This window comes from Hippoglossus hippoglossus, chromosome 22 (assembly GCF_009819705.1).
Source record: "Hippoglossus hippoglossus isolate fHipHip1 chromosome 22, fHipHip1.pri, whole genome shotgun sequence".
NCBI classification, from domain to species: Eukaryota; Metazoa; Chordata; class Actinopteri; order Pleuronectiformes; family Pleuronectidae; genus Hippoglossus; species Hippoglossus hippoglossus.
This window is the reverse complement of record NC_047172.1, coordinates 15,352,941-15,369,025: the sequence shown is the minus strand read 5'-3', so window position 1 is coordinate 15,369,025 and position 16,085 is coordinate 15,352,941. Positions and strand designations below refer to the sequence as shown.

Sequence of the window (16,085 nt, the reverse complement as noted above, 5' to 3'; positions counted from 1 at the left end):
CTCTGTGTGGCTAAATTAGCACTGAGCCGATTACAGAAGGGATTATTAAACATATGAAATCACACAAAATATTTTTAAAAAAGGGGTTTCAAATTGTCTTTTATTTTTTAGGCAGGAAGGGCTGGTTTCCGGTCGTGGTGTACTTGCTGTTGAGCAGCTTGAATCTGTTTGTGATGCTGAACGTAAGCAGCCAGTGGTTGGGCCCACAGACTGTATAGAAAAAGGTTGGGCCCTCCTCACTCATCCCCATCCCATCAGCTGAATCTGAACTCAGGATGAACGTCTCTGCTGGAGGGAAATAAGTTTCCTGACTGAAGTCAGTAGACAACTCCTGAATTTACAAGATGTCCCACGGTTACAGAGTATATATTCCTGTTATACTCTTAAGTGAACGTGGCTTCATTAGGTTCAATAACTGAAGGGTGAGCATACAGTCTAAACTGCCCTGAGTAGCCTTTTAGGGCCTTTTAACATACGTTTTAAGGCATCATGTTATATTTTAGTTCTCTAACAACAAATCTTAACTAAACCATTACATTACATTACATTTCATTTAGCTGACGCTTTTATCCAAAGCGACTTGCAATAAGTGCATTCAACCAGGGTACAAACCGAGAACAAAAAAAACAGTGTTCCTTTCTCCTCTCAGTGGACTTCCACACATTAACTTTGAACTTTAAATCCATAAATGTCCTTTGAATGATTCAAATTCAGAATTCAGAATCCAGACAAAACCTAGAGACACTGGGATACAGACCAAATGTTCTGTTTTTCATAGCTTCAAGGATCTGGGAATGTGAAATCCTCTCTCCTACACCACACCAACAGAGCACACAGTCATTTGTTTTTTCTCGATTATCTTGGACTTGAGACAAAATGTTTCCTTGTGAAGCAGACATTCCAGCAATGCTTAAAAAATTCAAAGTTCAAGAATTTCTTATCTTCATTCGGTTTGTTTGCATTTGTCCTCAAGGGCTGTGGAGATAAACAAGTTGTTATAAAACAACAGGAAAAGTGTGGTTCTTGTGGCTCTCCACTGTGTTTGCCTTTTCTTTAACCTGCTCTGTAGATTTATTCTAAGTTTGATGTGAGCTAAAATTGTCAATTTACTTATATGAAAACTTTTGTTTGAATATGTAAATTTTGTTAAGAACCTGCGGTACCGTGTGACTTGAGGCTGTTTAGCTTGCTATAGAGTTTCAGTGCCTCAGACAAAGGTATACTACATGGTCCTTGTATTGTTTAACCGCTTTAGGTCCCCTGGGGCATCCCCATAGAAGGTTTTGTTCCTCAAGTTAAAGAAAAACTGGGCTTCTAATGAAGAACAGTGAGAATCGGCAGCCTGGCCTCCTCATGTTGCAGCTCCAAAGAATGTGCGGGGCAGCAGAGATAAGCAGAGCTTCACATTCAAAATAGTGGCCACACATGAGACTGTATTGTTTAAACTGAGCAGCGTAGACTGAGCAAATACTATGAACTCATCATGAGTAGTCCAGGCTCTAGCTGGGTGTGTCAAACAGGATCTTCAAACACGTTCACTAGGATCAAACCCCCAGTCTTAAATGTCAGAGTAAACACCATTCTCCTATTTCCATTTATTGCTCTGCTGTTCATACATGCACGTGCAACATGGGATTATCCGCCATGATTTTAGCCATAAATTGACCCTTAATCCACCAAACCTGCTGCAAGGCGTGTGTAGGGTGTGGGTTGTGTAGTGTTCACGGGATTTAGCCCTACTGTGTTTGTCATGGGAGTCCTGATAGAAAACAGAGATTATTACATCTGTCATTATGTGCACACAGGTCCCAGGGATGATGACCCTGATGGGAGACAAATCTTTTTCAACAACTTTAGGTATCATTTCAAAAGAGTTTGCAGATATCGTGGACCTGTTGTCGTTAGCTTTAATAGTGTGACTAGATTTTAGAAAAGGACAGCAGACACGTCAGGGCATGTTCTTGGTTCAGCGTAACTGGGTTTCTTCAGGATGTGCTGCAGCATTTGATTGATTTCTTTTTATTGAATGTGATAGTGACAACCGTGACAGGGAAAAGATGATCTGATTAGGACACAGCTCTCTGTTTAAATTTCATCATTGGCACAAGTTTAGCCGGTTTAATGAGGTAGAACCAACGTCCTCAACAAAGCTGCACCATGAGTCAGGCTTAAACAAAGATGGAGCCCTGCGGCGCAATATGAAACCACAGGATGTCCACTGCTGATGTTGGCTAATCACACATGTATGAGTGTAGGTGTTCATGCTGGCAGAAATGCACGAATTAGATACAATTTTGAATCATTATTTTAGAGGAAATGTGTCTGTTACAATCATTTAAAAAAGAGGACTCTCTGTACTGTGCTGTTGGATCATTATTTAAATACAAACTGACACAAAACTTTAATGTGTGGATTTGAGGGAGCCTTGGTAAACATATTTGATAATGTGCATGGGTTTTGTGGAAACACAATGAAGGCAAGTGGCCACTCTTGGGAATACTGAGATATTCATAATACAATATATATAGTCTTCCAAAGTCTTGAATTACTTACTAACAATACTAACAGAATGTAAAAAGTTAACAAATTGTCATTATTTGAAGTACACAATGTGCTTGAACAAGGAAAACTTTTCTAAATACTGTATATTCAATGATGTGTGGCTTTTCTCAAAGCTATAGAGCTAACAGTAAACAAGGAAGGAGTGAATCAGGAACCATGCATGGATGTTGGACATATAATTGGCCCCTCTCTGTGAACTGTGGCCCCTTTATGGCCCCTGATTTAATCCTTGACTTGCCACTGGTGGGATAAACTGAGTACATGACTGAGAAATTCAGCTCTGCAGATCCTCAGATCAAGTGACCAATTTAACACAATAAAAAAGTTATATACTAACAGGTAACTGGTGCCTCGGGTCAGAGATGGTTTTCTGTTAAATGAATAAGATGATTTAAATATATTAACCAAATTATCCCTTGTATTGGAACATTTATTTTCTGAAGTATATCAACCACATGTTATATAAGCTATTTTGAGCCTTAACCACATTATCATGATATGCAGAAAAATGTAAAGCCTCATGCGAGTGTAGTCAACCTTCTGACAGCTTCCGAATGTACAGTATGTATGCATGGTTTTTGTGGAAACATAATAAAGGCCAGTGGCCACTCTTGGGGAATGCTGAGATATTCCTAAAACAATATGTACAAACAACAACAACAAAAAAAACAAGACAAAAACAAGAAAACAATACCATGACATCACTGTGCGGTAGTTCCTCTTGTTGAGGGTGAAGAACAGATGATGTCGCACCTGTCCGTTTTCAACCTCTTCGCTCTCCAAGCTGGGATTGAGATCTATATTTATCAATGTTAAATGCTCTCTAATCTGTCCACACTCCCTCATGCTACATCACTTCCGGTCACTCGGTTTCAGACGCAGAAGCAAACATTCTCTCAGCAAAACGACTCCAGAAGTCACTGCAAGTCATGCAAATAAAAATATAAGGTTTTAAAAATCAAGTTTCATCATCATGTTCCCACACAATAATGAACTGGTATCTGTAGCCTGCAAGTTGCTCTTGAAGCCATATGAGGCAAAATGTGATTTGTGATTATGAGATATGCAAATGAAAAATAATTATTGAAATGAAATAATAATTTGAATGAAAAAATGCTAACTGGCAGGCAGGAAACACACTGTACAATCAAAGGCATATGATTTAGTAGAAAAATCTCTAACGAGGGATGACGAGATGAATTTAGAGTTTGAAATTGTTCAAAAAATAGTTCAGGCTTATATAAAAACACTGTTTTAAATGTAAATGTTGTGTTTTTAGTATATTTCGAAAAACAAACCTGAGGAGAAGCAGCCGAACAAAGACTACCTTTCCCATGATGCAGTGCACGCGCCAGCTCAAGACGTCAAACTCGTGCGTCCTGCAAACCACAACAACAGTTGAATTAGCCACACGCTGACACCACGTTCACACCTGTTATTCTCCTGCCCGTGTCAGTACTGTACGCGTTTGGCTTCAGTCATGTCGGGGAAGGCCAAAGACCTCCTGAAGATGGACCTGTATGGTTTACTCGGAATTGACATCACCGCTACTACGAAAGAGGTACCTAAGTTAGCCGGTTAGCCGTGAAGCTAGTCAGATAAGAAAGCACAGTTAGTGTGGAGTTAGCCGCAGATGTCAGTGTGGACCCTGCAGCCTGCACGAGGTTGTTCACTGAGTCAAAGGTTTGAATGAAGTTGTGTGTGAGGACATCTCGTCTCTGCAGGTAGGAGGCTATGCTAGCTTGCTACCACGGAGCCTCCAGGAGTGTGTGTTTGAATGGTGTGTTCTACAATGACGTGATGCATGCGTCTTTTTTGTTAAGTTATCAGAAATGCAATGTGAGAAAAACCAGGAACTGAAATGTTGAGTTGTACTGAGAATCCAGGTAGCGCAGGATAAGTCAGGCTAACTGGCTACCGGCTAAAACAGTGTAATACACTCAAGTCACCACTAAGCGGCGTCACTGCATCAGTTAAGTCCTTGGCATCAACACTGATCTGAAATGTCTCTGACAAAAGGATGTTAACTTTAGCTTTATTTCAAACTCAAAGGTCCATATCAGCATAAAGATACAACTAGAATATATGACAAAATACTGAACAATAATATAGAAATCACTGTATATATTCTGTTTTTACTGTATATTTTATTTATAGTCTCTCTGTATATTTATATTTACTTGCGTTTATATTGCATTTTAACTTATTTTTTGCTTTTACTGATGTCTATGTTTTTGACTGATATCTTATCTTAAGTGTACAGGGATTAAACAGAGATTTGTTCCAGTGTTTCCAAAAACAAGATGAGTAGTTAAGGCCCTTGTGATCAACTTTTTTTCAGTCAGTTAATCACCACATACATTTATACTTAAAATTCCTCAATACAGTTTACATTGCTGGCCACAAACATGCAGCTTGAACTTAGTAAAATTCTCAATGCATCATATACAGTATGCCACCTGAAGCTGTTTGCATTACTATAGCTGTACCACATGTCTGCTATGTAATGTGGAGCTCTAAGAAGTAATATTTTAACATCAGCTGTTTACATAGGAAATGTGCATGCCAACATATTTGTCTGTGCATACAATTTTCAGCACTGATGCTGCACATGTCTTCGCATCATTTCTAATGCCCACAGCAATTTGTAATGAATATAAATTCCAAATATTATTTATATGAAATTAATATTGAGCCTACCACCTCACTGTATAGTTTATAATAAGGTTAAATCATTTGAAAAACAAATACATACAAAGAATGAATGCCAAAGAACTTCTAGTTTCTATCTAGTTTAACTGTCATAACTGAATAATAACAAAACAAAATCTAGGAATACACGACAATTACTTCCTTTAGATAGCTGTTAAAGTGCAGAAACAGTTAATAATAATAATAAAAGACCTTTTTAAATATTGCCAGCCCTCGAAGCTGAAGTCTTGCATACGTTTCACTGTTTTACTTAAGACTTTTTGGCATGAAATATTGTCAATTTGATGATATATTTAGCTAGCTTTTCTTCTTTGCTGCCCTCAAAAACAGTACTTGCCAGTGACAGAACTCTTGCAGTTTTGGAGTGGCAAAGAAAATTATAGTGTTATCTGGGTGAATCTAATCTAATATAAAGAAGTGTCAGTGTATCGGTAGATTTGTGTACTGGCCGACGGAGCATTTTTGACAGAATTGGAGACACAAGTGCCTGAATTACATTTTGTGCCTACATAGATTTTAAATGTATGTAGAGGAGAGTCCAGGAGTCTTCCTGAGAATCTTCCTCTACATTTCACTTCCCAGCTCCAGAGCGGATCCTCATGATGTCCTGAAAATCCATCTTTTTCCCTACAACCACCACTCACAGTTTCCAACATGCAGAATCCAAAGCCCTGAAGGGAAATTAAACTTGCTGCCAAAAACGAGGGAGGAAGTTAATTTCTTAATTGGATTTCAAAGTCCTGTCCTCCCCAGAGGATTATCCTGGAGGAAGTTAGCGGTTGTGGCTTGGGCAGAACCGAGGCACCAAAATGTAGGAGGCTGGTTCTGTGAGGTCTGTTGATGGTCGACAGAGATAGCAGGGTTTTATTTGTGTGAGTGTGTTTGTAGTGATTGAGCTCTGCGGTTGGGGCTCAAAAAATCAATCAAGTGTGAGAAGACGGTTGTCATCAGATGGGCTACTTATCCCAGTTGTTTGGCCCGCTGCTCCACCACCGCTATCAAGCATCTTGTTTATCTCCGAGCAAGGGGAAGAACATCTCTGAGATTGTATACCGCAGCTTGTAAAACATTGCCTTGACGTAGATGATTTGCGTTCTGAATCTCCTCCTGGTTCTGTTTATCATCTCCTTCTTATTATCACTGCTGGTGACCTTCCTCTTGTCTGATAAATGGGAAATACTGGCTTGTCTGGGCCTATGATTTAATACCTGGATTTGCTTTGTCTTTGTAGTGCTGAGGAAGACTTTCATTGAAGGCTAGCCACCATGTAGAGAGAAGTGCCCATGCATGTCAGCAGGGTTTGGGTAATAATTGCCTAGTGTGTTTTACCTACCACAGATTCTTGGTAAAACACTGTCAACAGCCAAGACCACACAACATTCCTTGTGGTTCCTTCAGCCCCTTAAATTGTAGTGTACCTGGTGTGTTACTGTCTACGCAGCAGCTCGATGTCTGGATGATTTACTTCCTACTCTAACAGTGGATTGTGAACTCATGTCTCTCACTGATGAGTTATTTCAGTGAGTGTCGGCTGTGCCACGGCCTCTAGACTACGATTGTCATTGCATCCCATGGTGCACTGGGGCAAAGCATCAGTGATGCAACCTGGGGTCATCAGATGTTTTAGGTCTGTAATCATCAGATGGCGTGACACATGTGGTTTATGTTGAATACCCCGATCTGTGCTCCACAGTTATATCAGGCAAATATGATCCATGATGTAAAAAAACCTTATAAAGACAAATTGTGTGACGCTTAAATTTAAGATACTTTGGATCCTTAATGTAGTCCAATGAATTTGATCACATCATCCTGACATTATTGTTTTAAAGTAAATATAGGATAATACTGAATTAATTAGAGAAATGTCTACTTAAAATGTAATAGTAGTAACTATATATTCAAAGAAAGCACAAATACAAATATATAGAGCTTGAATTTAGAAAATAAACATACTTTTTTACCTAAGATCTAAACATAAATGCACATCTTTTCTGCATGGCTTGCTCTGTAAAATCAATGTTTTCATATTGACTCATATCTGCACACATATACGCCAGGACCAATATGTCTGACAGGCTCATATTGTTGGTTTCCCCAGGTTCCCAAGCTCAAGTCAATCACAGCGTCTCTCTGCTTCTCTTTATTGCTTTTAGTTCACCCCCCCTCAAAATGTTCTTTACCTCTTTACCTCTGTCCTTGCTCATCTCCTACCATCTCCCTGTTGTGCCTATTATTATTTTATCTCCAGCTGATAATGTCCCGCAAATAGCAGAGTGTTGTAATTAAGAAGGATGGGCCGATAGCAGATCAGGCAGTTAATCAGCCACACAGACTAGGGGCCCTATTTGGGCTGTGCTGCGGCTGCACCAGGACCAGTTTGTCAACTGTAATTGGCACCAAAGAGTAGTTTAATGAGGACAAGATGTAGGCGCGGAGTTAAGACTGTGGCAGGCAGTGATCAGGGCGACACAGAGAGTCTGTTTTTGGCCATGTTACTTATCATTAGTCTACTGTTGGCCTGCTGCTGCAATATGATAGTCTTTCCTTAATTTTTGGGTTCCTCCTGCAAACTAAAGTGTGGGAAATAACTGAGATTTCTCCAATTCAGTTTGCTTTGCATATGAGAAAAGAAAAATTGGCCCGTGACAATGTAGAATGGTTTGATGTGCAAGAGAAATAAGACAGAGCAGAATTGTAGGCTCTTCTTTTAGCACAAGTTTCATATGGTTTTTCTCCATCTCTCTTCATCGAGAGCCAATTCTGAAAGGTCATGGTGAACTGCACAAATTGCCTCCCTGGATGAGCCCTGTAGAAAGATGCCACTCGATCTTAGAACTCTTATCCGCACATGTGCTAACCTCTTCAACAGTTGGCCCGCTCTGGCGTCTTGTCTGTACGACCAAAGGGCTTCAGGGTCTTCCAGCATCAATTAAGGCTTGCGTGTTACGGCATTGATGGGAGTAATCATGTATTATTTAACAAAACAGCACTGGAAGCACAGTTGGGACAAGATATCGTGGAGGATGCTGGAGGGAGTGAAAAGGCAAAGAGGAGCAGATAGAGAGAAAGGGAGGAAAGATAATTCAGTGAAATATAAAGACCGCATGTGTGCAAACTTCAGCTTTGACTGAACCCAATGAGACAAATATGATGAAGTGCAACATGGCTACAGCTCCGACGATGACAGGTCCCACTTGTCAAACATCTCAGCTGGCCAGACGTTTGTCCTGGCAAGGTTAAACATCTGCAGTGTTTACAGCAGATGTGATGACATGTTTATCTCGTCAGCTGGCTGCAGGTGATGAAGAACGTGAGAAGTGAAGTGAGTGTGAGTTCAGGACAGTGCGTCCTCCTAAAAGACCATAGCAGTGGTTTTATTTCCAATTATACCTGATTATCTTCACAGCTGTGTACCACGATACTCTGCTTTGCTCTTCAGCCAGTCCACTTCTTTAAATTCATTTCTGCATGGTATAAACATTTGACACACTTCTGAATCGTGCTCGTGTAAGCATTGAGGTGCATACGGTTTTGTCAAATTACATTATTGTTGTGAGGTAATGCCTGCACACTTAAAAAATAAAATAAAAAGCCAGTCTGCACTTAAACTGCATTACCATGCAAAGGCGGATTACAGCACTCAAGTTTTATGGATTTATTCATATTGATATTCATAACATATGGAAATAAATGAAAACCAATACCTGCTTGCAGTGGAAGGAAAAATCTAAATCTCTGTAACATGCAATTCCGAAATAGTCGGTAAAATCAGTTTTGAAGCAGACTTGAAATCGGAGGTTGAGACTCTCGTAGACTTCTGTAGAAACAGACTTCTTTTTTGCAACCAGTGGAGTCGCCCTCTGTTGGTTATTAGAGAGAATAACATTTTCAGGCACTGTTGCATTGGCTTCACTTTTCCGAACCAAAAGTCTCCGTCCATTTTCATTAATGTCAATGGTTAAAATGCACCTAAGATTTTAGTTTAAGAACTTAACTTTGCAAACACACTGTCCTTAAAACCATCTTTTTTCGATGTGCTGTCAAAGCACTGACTGGGTTGTATAAGACAGGAGTTTTCCAGCTGTTACCACCACCTGCCAGTTAAGTTGGCTCGCCTTTTTTTCACTGTTCTGTCTATGGATGAATGACAGTAAACTTGAACTTCAGTTTTAATTTCTTTGGACCATAGCAGAAGTCTTTGTGGAGAAAGCTATAATTGCGAGCCAAGCACACAGAATAATGAGCGAAACGTAGAGGGCAAGGTTAAAATAAGGGGCAATAGAATAAAGGTATAAGCTTGTGTTCAGTGGCAGCCCTCAGCCCTGCGTGTCCACTCTCGTGTGCCAAGCAGCAAGACCAAATATCCTTTCATGATGTCTATTCTCTCAAAGCCCTCTCTCTTTACAGTGGGAACTATAAAGAGACAGAAAGATCTGATGGTGAAGAGATAGAAGAATAGGACTTGTGACATTTAAGAGCTGTCTGAGCCATGATAATCTCCAGGGGGTTCACTGCAGCTTTTACATAATCATGTGGAGGCTCAGTTCCTTTACCTTGGACTATGGGCATCCAGCCTAATGGGTCTAAGTCTCGACTGTCATGGAGACTTGTTGGAGTTGCTGTCAAAAAGGCCTGGACACTGATGGATTACACCATCATGCAGGTCTCCGCTGTGAAGTCAGCTCTGTTTGTTTTGGCGTGCAGTCGTGGGATAAAATTGTGCAAAACAACGCTCATGGACAAGGCGTCCAATGCAAATGTTTTCCAGGCTTGAAGAAGGGAGCTCGCAAAGTCTATCGCCTGTTGCATGCTGGCAGGAGATTGATTTGCTCTAAGGGGGTTGTATTTAAAGACATGCAGAACGTTGGCATGTCTGATTAAGACTGGTGAGAAAGTGTATATGTCAGTGTGTCTGCGTGTGTTTGTGTCTGAGCCTTGGATGTATAGGGGGATGTGTGTGCCAAATCCTTTGCATGCAATGCATAAGTGTGTGTTTTTGAGGTTGTGTGCAGAAAGCTTCATCGCTGCACTCTGCTCCCCCCTCTGGTCTCCAAAGAAAGTTTTCCTGCTTCCCCTCTTTCTCCTGAGGAGCGAAGATCTAATGAAAACCATCTTGTCATTAACTGGTCTCTAGAAGGACAAATGAATGTTTAACATTCCAAGCAGTGACCTGGAGTAAAAAAAAAAACAACCTCTATAACTACAACCTCATATGTCATTACAATACTCCAAAGTATTGTTTAGTTTTTCCATTTTGGTTCTTTGAACTGTCCCCAAATGTTTTGGCCTCCAGCCTAAGATATTGATTGTGTCCTTCTCAGTTTGTTGTAAACAATGGCACTCTGTTTGTTTGTGTATGTTACTGTAGCACTCTTTTTAAAGTTACAATAAAGATGGACTAACATGAAGCTGCAACTCAGGCCACATTTATCTTGCAAACTGGCAATGGGCCTGAGAATGGTTTTGGATTCTTGTGTGGTTTAATTCACAGTACATTGTGTGCCATTGTGGTTAAGGCTCCATTAACAACACGTCAAACGGACGCGAAGCAGAGGATCAGCTCAGGTGTTGATTCGATCCAAACAACACAATCTCTAAAAATGCAGACCACATTTCGCCCCCAGTTCCCTCATGTCAGACTCAAGCTATTATTTCAATGTGACCATCAATTACTTTATTCAGATTTTGGTTTTCTGGGCGAGGGAGACGGGATAAAAATAATTGGTACTGAGAATAAGAATTTAACTTTCACATGAGCAAAATATGTGTGGATGTAAAGTGGATGATTTGTTCTCATCAACATTTTCCACACCACAAAACCTTAGGGTCTCTTCTGTTTCTCTCTCCTAGATCAAGAAAGCTTATCGACAGAAAGCCCTGACATGCCATCCAGACAAGAACCCAGACAACCCAAAAGCAGGTGAGTGAGACAGTTGATGCCCGTGTCTCTTCACCGTCTCTCCATTACGAGCCACAGACGTCTGGAAGTCACCGAAGAGCTGGAAGAAGATTTATGATTTGTTTTTTGCAATCTGCGTTATTTTCTGGAGAATTAGGGTTAATTATCTAACTTAAATGAATCCTCTAGCGTAGCATTCTCAGCAACCCTGCAGAGAGCAAAGACACAGCACTTTGAGTCTAACCAAGTCTCATGTCGCTTTCTAGCAAGACAGGAACAGCCAAACACCACCGTCACCACCATGGTTTCCATCTGCTTGGCTTTGGGAGTCCTTCCATGGCCTGTTGCCAGCCGGCATGTCAACAATTGGGCCAGGAAATCTCAATGTAGCTTTTTTGTTGGGAGAGGGAAAAAAGGCACCTTGGACAAAAGGCTGGTCATGAGGCATGTTTTCAAGTGAGGTTTATGTGGTTACTGGATGGTTCAGACAATTCCTGATTATATCAGGAAAAAAAACAGGGAAATTGGTGGGGCTGAGGGGTTGAGAGGGATAATACAAAAGCAGGGGGTCGGCGGTTTCCCAGAAATGGAAAAGAAGTGGTTTGGAGGGCCTCAACACTTGAACCCGCGCATGTACAGACCCGGTCTGCATCGCACGAGAGCGGTGCAAGACTTGGGACTTGATGCCCCTCAGGGGAAGGTTGCATGCATGTAAGAGGTGACTTGGGGGTCATGATTCCTCAGTGACTGAAGACACCCCCCTCAATATCCCTCATTCTCCTCAACCCTCTATATTGTGACACTCTGAGCTGCCTATTGGGCATGGCAGGTCTCCCCCAGTTGGATTTCATTCCAGCCCATTATATGCATGTAGGTAACGTGACCACCTCTGCTGGTAGCATGATCTCCAGAGCCTCCTGTTAGTGTGCACCTCCGCTCCCCCCAGGGAGTAACACTATCGGTTTGTTAGGCCTCCCATAAGTGAATGATTATGCCTGGCTAGTATAATGCAGTAGTGAGGCGGTTGTATGATGGGGAGTGGGATTGTGGTCGCCCCGTATGTGTACATTTGTGTGTGTGTGTTGGATGACAACTGGGGAGTTGGAGCTTTGCGTGATAGTTGTGATTGCGGTGATGGCCCCTTGAGGTGCTCTGATGTGGGGGATAGACGGAGAGGTGGAGGGGTTTGTGTGTGTATGTGTGGCTGTGTCACTGGAGGAAAACGGTTTCGTGAGACTTGTGGAACCTTTCTAAGAGTAAAATGTCCACGTTCATCTCAGACCTGTGTCCCATGAAGACATCATGCTGACTATTTTGACTCTTTCCTCTCGTCACATTAACATCACCCTCCCTTTCACTTTGTTTGGGTGTCATATTTACAAATCATACAGTATGATTTCATTGCAGCTCTTGGAAGCAAACCAATTTTTATAGAACAGATGCACATTCATGTTTACATTTTGTGTTAAAAAGGATTTAAAGTTCTATGTATTTGTTTATATTTGTCTTTTCTCTTTTATTTATATAGTCTAAAGACATATAACGACATCTTAGGAATCATTGCCAAATTTTTTTATACATAAATATTGCTTGGAAATTTCAACATTGGCATCGGCCATTAAATTGTTGGACTCAATTAGCTATAAATGGTGTGCTATGTCATCATTTTTTTATACTATGTACTTATCCTTATACAAATATATATTGAATACAATGAATAATACATTTATTTCTGAATTCTTAACCATATTTTTTAAAAGCTTGTTTTAAAGCTCATATTATACATTTAATACTCTCCAGAAGTCTACGGTATACAGAAACCTACAATCCTCTGTTTTAATTTGTGATGAATTGTTTATTTTGTAATCGTATGACTCTTCTCGTCTAACTTTGTTCCAGCTGATCTCTTCCACCAGTTGTCTCAGGCCCTCGAGGTGCTAACTGATGCTCCCGCCAAGGTAAGACCGCAGATACCTCTCAATCTTTCATAAAAGTGCTAACACACACACACACACTCAGACTCTTACTCACGCACTCACACACTCACACACGCACACACTCACACACACACGTGCACACATGGCCACAATTCATCCTGGTGTCTAATGCGGTTTTCAGGCTGCCTATGACAAGATCTGCGCTGCCAAGAAACAAGCAGAAGAAAGAAACAACAAACTAGATGATAAGAGAAAGAAAATAAAGCTTGGTGAGTCCCTTTCCAAATCTTAGCTCATCTCTTGGCTTTTGGTTTACTGATTTTATTGCAAGTGGGTTTTGTATTTGTAGTGTAATGGGTTATATTTAAATTAGATTTTTTTTTGTCAGACGCATTCCAGGATTAACAAAACAAAGGCTGAGGTTTTTGTAATGATAGGGACAGACAGGGATCGTCCAGAATGGAATAAAATACAAGCAGCTGTTAGAAAATAATCAAATTATTTAGGCTGTTTTTGTCTGTTTCTGATAGTGGAAAAGATATTCAGTGTGTGTGTGCATGCGTGTTTGTGTCTGTTATGACAGACTTGGAGGCCAGAGAGCGAAAAGCAGAAGCTCAGACCTACGAGACGGTGCAGATCACGAGAACACTAGAAGAAGAGGTAAGAGAATTTATAGAAACCATATGAGAGATGATATTGTGCCACACTTTTCCCAGTGAGAAGATTCAAAATCATTGTTTTACTTTACTACCGGCCTTATCTGTGCACTGGGAGAAAGGTATTCCAGTGCATCCAGGAAATTCTGAAGCACACCCAGGTGCTTTTATTCTGCTCTTCATCAAATACTTTCTTCTGATTTGAGCAGAAATCTACTAAAGACTTGGGTCGAGATCAAAGGCCCTGTCCGTGCAAGGCATTTTTTTTCACTGCCATATCATAATTATCAGTAAACCCATTAGATGATATTGCATGACTTGATGTGCTTTGTTCAGGAAGCCAATGATAAATAAAAATGGTGTGCGTGCCTCCTTGGAGAGTCATGGCATGTGCTTAATGTTCTAAATTCATGTAAATAATGTGGCATGGGGCCTTGGGAGGAGGGGGTAACCAGTAGGTGGCACTATTCCATTTTCTGTCTCATCTCCAGGTGTTATTGACTTCCCTGATAAAATAAGGTTGTCTGCACATACTCTCCTGGTAGAGCAGATGGGTGTCATTGACCATGCATGTGACGAATGACACTGATGAAGATTAAGATGCAGATTTTTTTTGTCACTTAAAACCTGTATATCTGTTGGTGCACATTACTATTTGGTGTTTTTCTTTTTCCACAAGATCGCCCGTTTGAGGGAGGAGGGATCCAGACAGCTTGAGGAGGAGCAGAGGCTCGTCAGAGAGCAGATCCAGAGGGAAAAGGAAGCACAGCAAACGGGAGAATACACTCAGAGAAGTATGCCCACCTCCAAGATTTAGCCCTGTTCATTCTGTTCTAGTTCAGCACAGCCCCGCGAGTTGTCCATCCGTCCCATTCACGTGAACGCAATATCTCAAGAACTCCGTGAGGGAATTTCTTAAACTTTGGTACAAATATTCCAATGAACTCAAGGATGACTTCGATTTTGATAGTCAAAGGTCAAGGTCACTGTTACCTCACAAAACACATTTTTTGCCTTGTGGATATAATATCTCAGAAACGCCTCAATGGAAATCTTTCAAATTTGGCACACATGTTCACTGAGAGTCACAGATTCACTGATAATATTTCAATGGTCAAGGGTCTAAGGACAAGGTCACGGTGGCCTCACAATACATGTTTTTGGCCTCTTGAATGTGATAAGACTGCCTTGAGGGAATTTCTTCAACTTTTGATCAGTTGTCACTTGGACTCAAAGATGAACTGATTAGATGTCAGTGGTCAAAGGTGATGAATGGATATGAATCAGGAAACGAAATATGGAAACTGCACTGGTTGGTGGAGGCATACAACCGCAGTGAGGTATTTCTAGTTTACGACCCTGAAACGTCATGAACCCCCATGTTTCCCAACCATTACAGTGACCGTACGACCGCAGCAGTCACCAGGCACCAGGCACCCTGTGGTTGACCCAATATCATTCACATAAAAAAAACAATAACAGTGACTGATTGTATATTTGAATTTATGTTTTTCTCTAAAACACTTTGAGGAGGTCTATTTTAGTGTCTTGGCACCAAAGAAACTTGGCAAGGTAACATAGGAATGCCAAGCACCACGCGCACACGCACACGCACACGTACACGTACACGTACTGTCCATCAAACGTTTAACCTCTCGATAATACTTTCGCATTAAATCCTTGAAATGAAATAGGGCTATGGGAGTGTGGGTATTTAAGGGAAATACTGAGTCTTAGCCCTTGATTGATCCCTTTTTGTGGCTTGACAATTACTCATGCATAGTCAGCACATTTTTTTGAGTCTCTTCCACTTGCACGCAGTCAGGCCTCCCCAGCCCTCCCCTGGGCCAGCGCTCTGTCTGAGAGGCACTCAGCGGATCATCAGACTGTAGCAGGAGCCATACATTTACCACGTGACAGCTAGTTTTATATTACTGTACATCTGCCTGAGACTCTCTGACTGCTGCCATGAGTGCCATATATCTTTTCTTATGCAAAACAATTGATTCTTTGTCTTTTCACTTCAACGTCTCAGACCCAGGAGTGCAGAGATGTTCCACGAGCAGTGTAACCCCCAAATTGAAGGTAAGGCTTTCAGCTATGATGTTGTCAATCAGTGGATGAGGTTGGGATGAGGGTTGCAGTTCTTGCAGTTTAATGCTGGAAGATTGGCGGTGGCGGTGGTGGGGGTTATTCAGCAGGAACTGCTCCATCTGAGTGAAAGTGCAGGCAAAGCCTCTGCTGGGATTTTGATAGAACCGTAGACATTTGTAATTCATTATTTGGAGACCACATACGCTGCTTTCTCACCAGAGT

General features: G+C 41.1%; 1 protein-coding gene across 1 annotated transcript in view; it reads left to right on the top strand.

Annotated features, from left to right (window-relative positions):
* The first annotated feature begins 3,922 nt into the window (after positions 1 to 3,922).
* The window catches only part of dnajc17 (DnaJ (Hsp40) homolog, subfamily C, member 17), a 34,061-nt gene continuing 21,898 nt past the window's right edge, over positions 3,923 to 16,085 (top strand). The window contains exons 1-7 of the mRNA XM_034576482.1: positions 3,923 to 4,123; positions 11,128 to 11,197; positions 13,076 to 13,134; positions 13,295 to 13,382; positions 13,697 to 13,773; positions 14,449 to 14,563; positions 15,805 to 15,854. Coding sequence (XP_034432373.1) covers positions 4,043 to 4,123; positions 11,128 to 11,197; positions 13,076 to 13,134; positions 13,295 to 13,382; positions 13,697 to 13,773; positions 14,449 to 14,563; positions 15,805 to 15,854 — 540 coding nt within the window. The 5' untranslated portion in view covers positions 3,923 to 4,042. The remainder of the gene's footprint in view (positions 4,124 to 11,127; positions 11,198 to 13,075; positions 13,135 to 13,294; positions 13,383 to 13,696; positions 13,774 to 14,448; positions 14,564 to 15,804; positions 15,855 to 16,085) is intronic.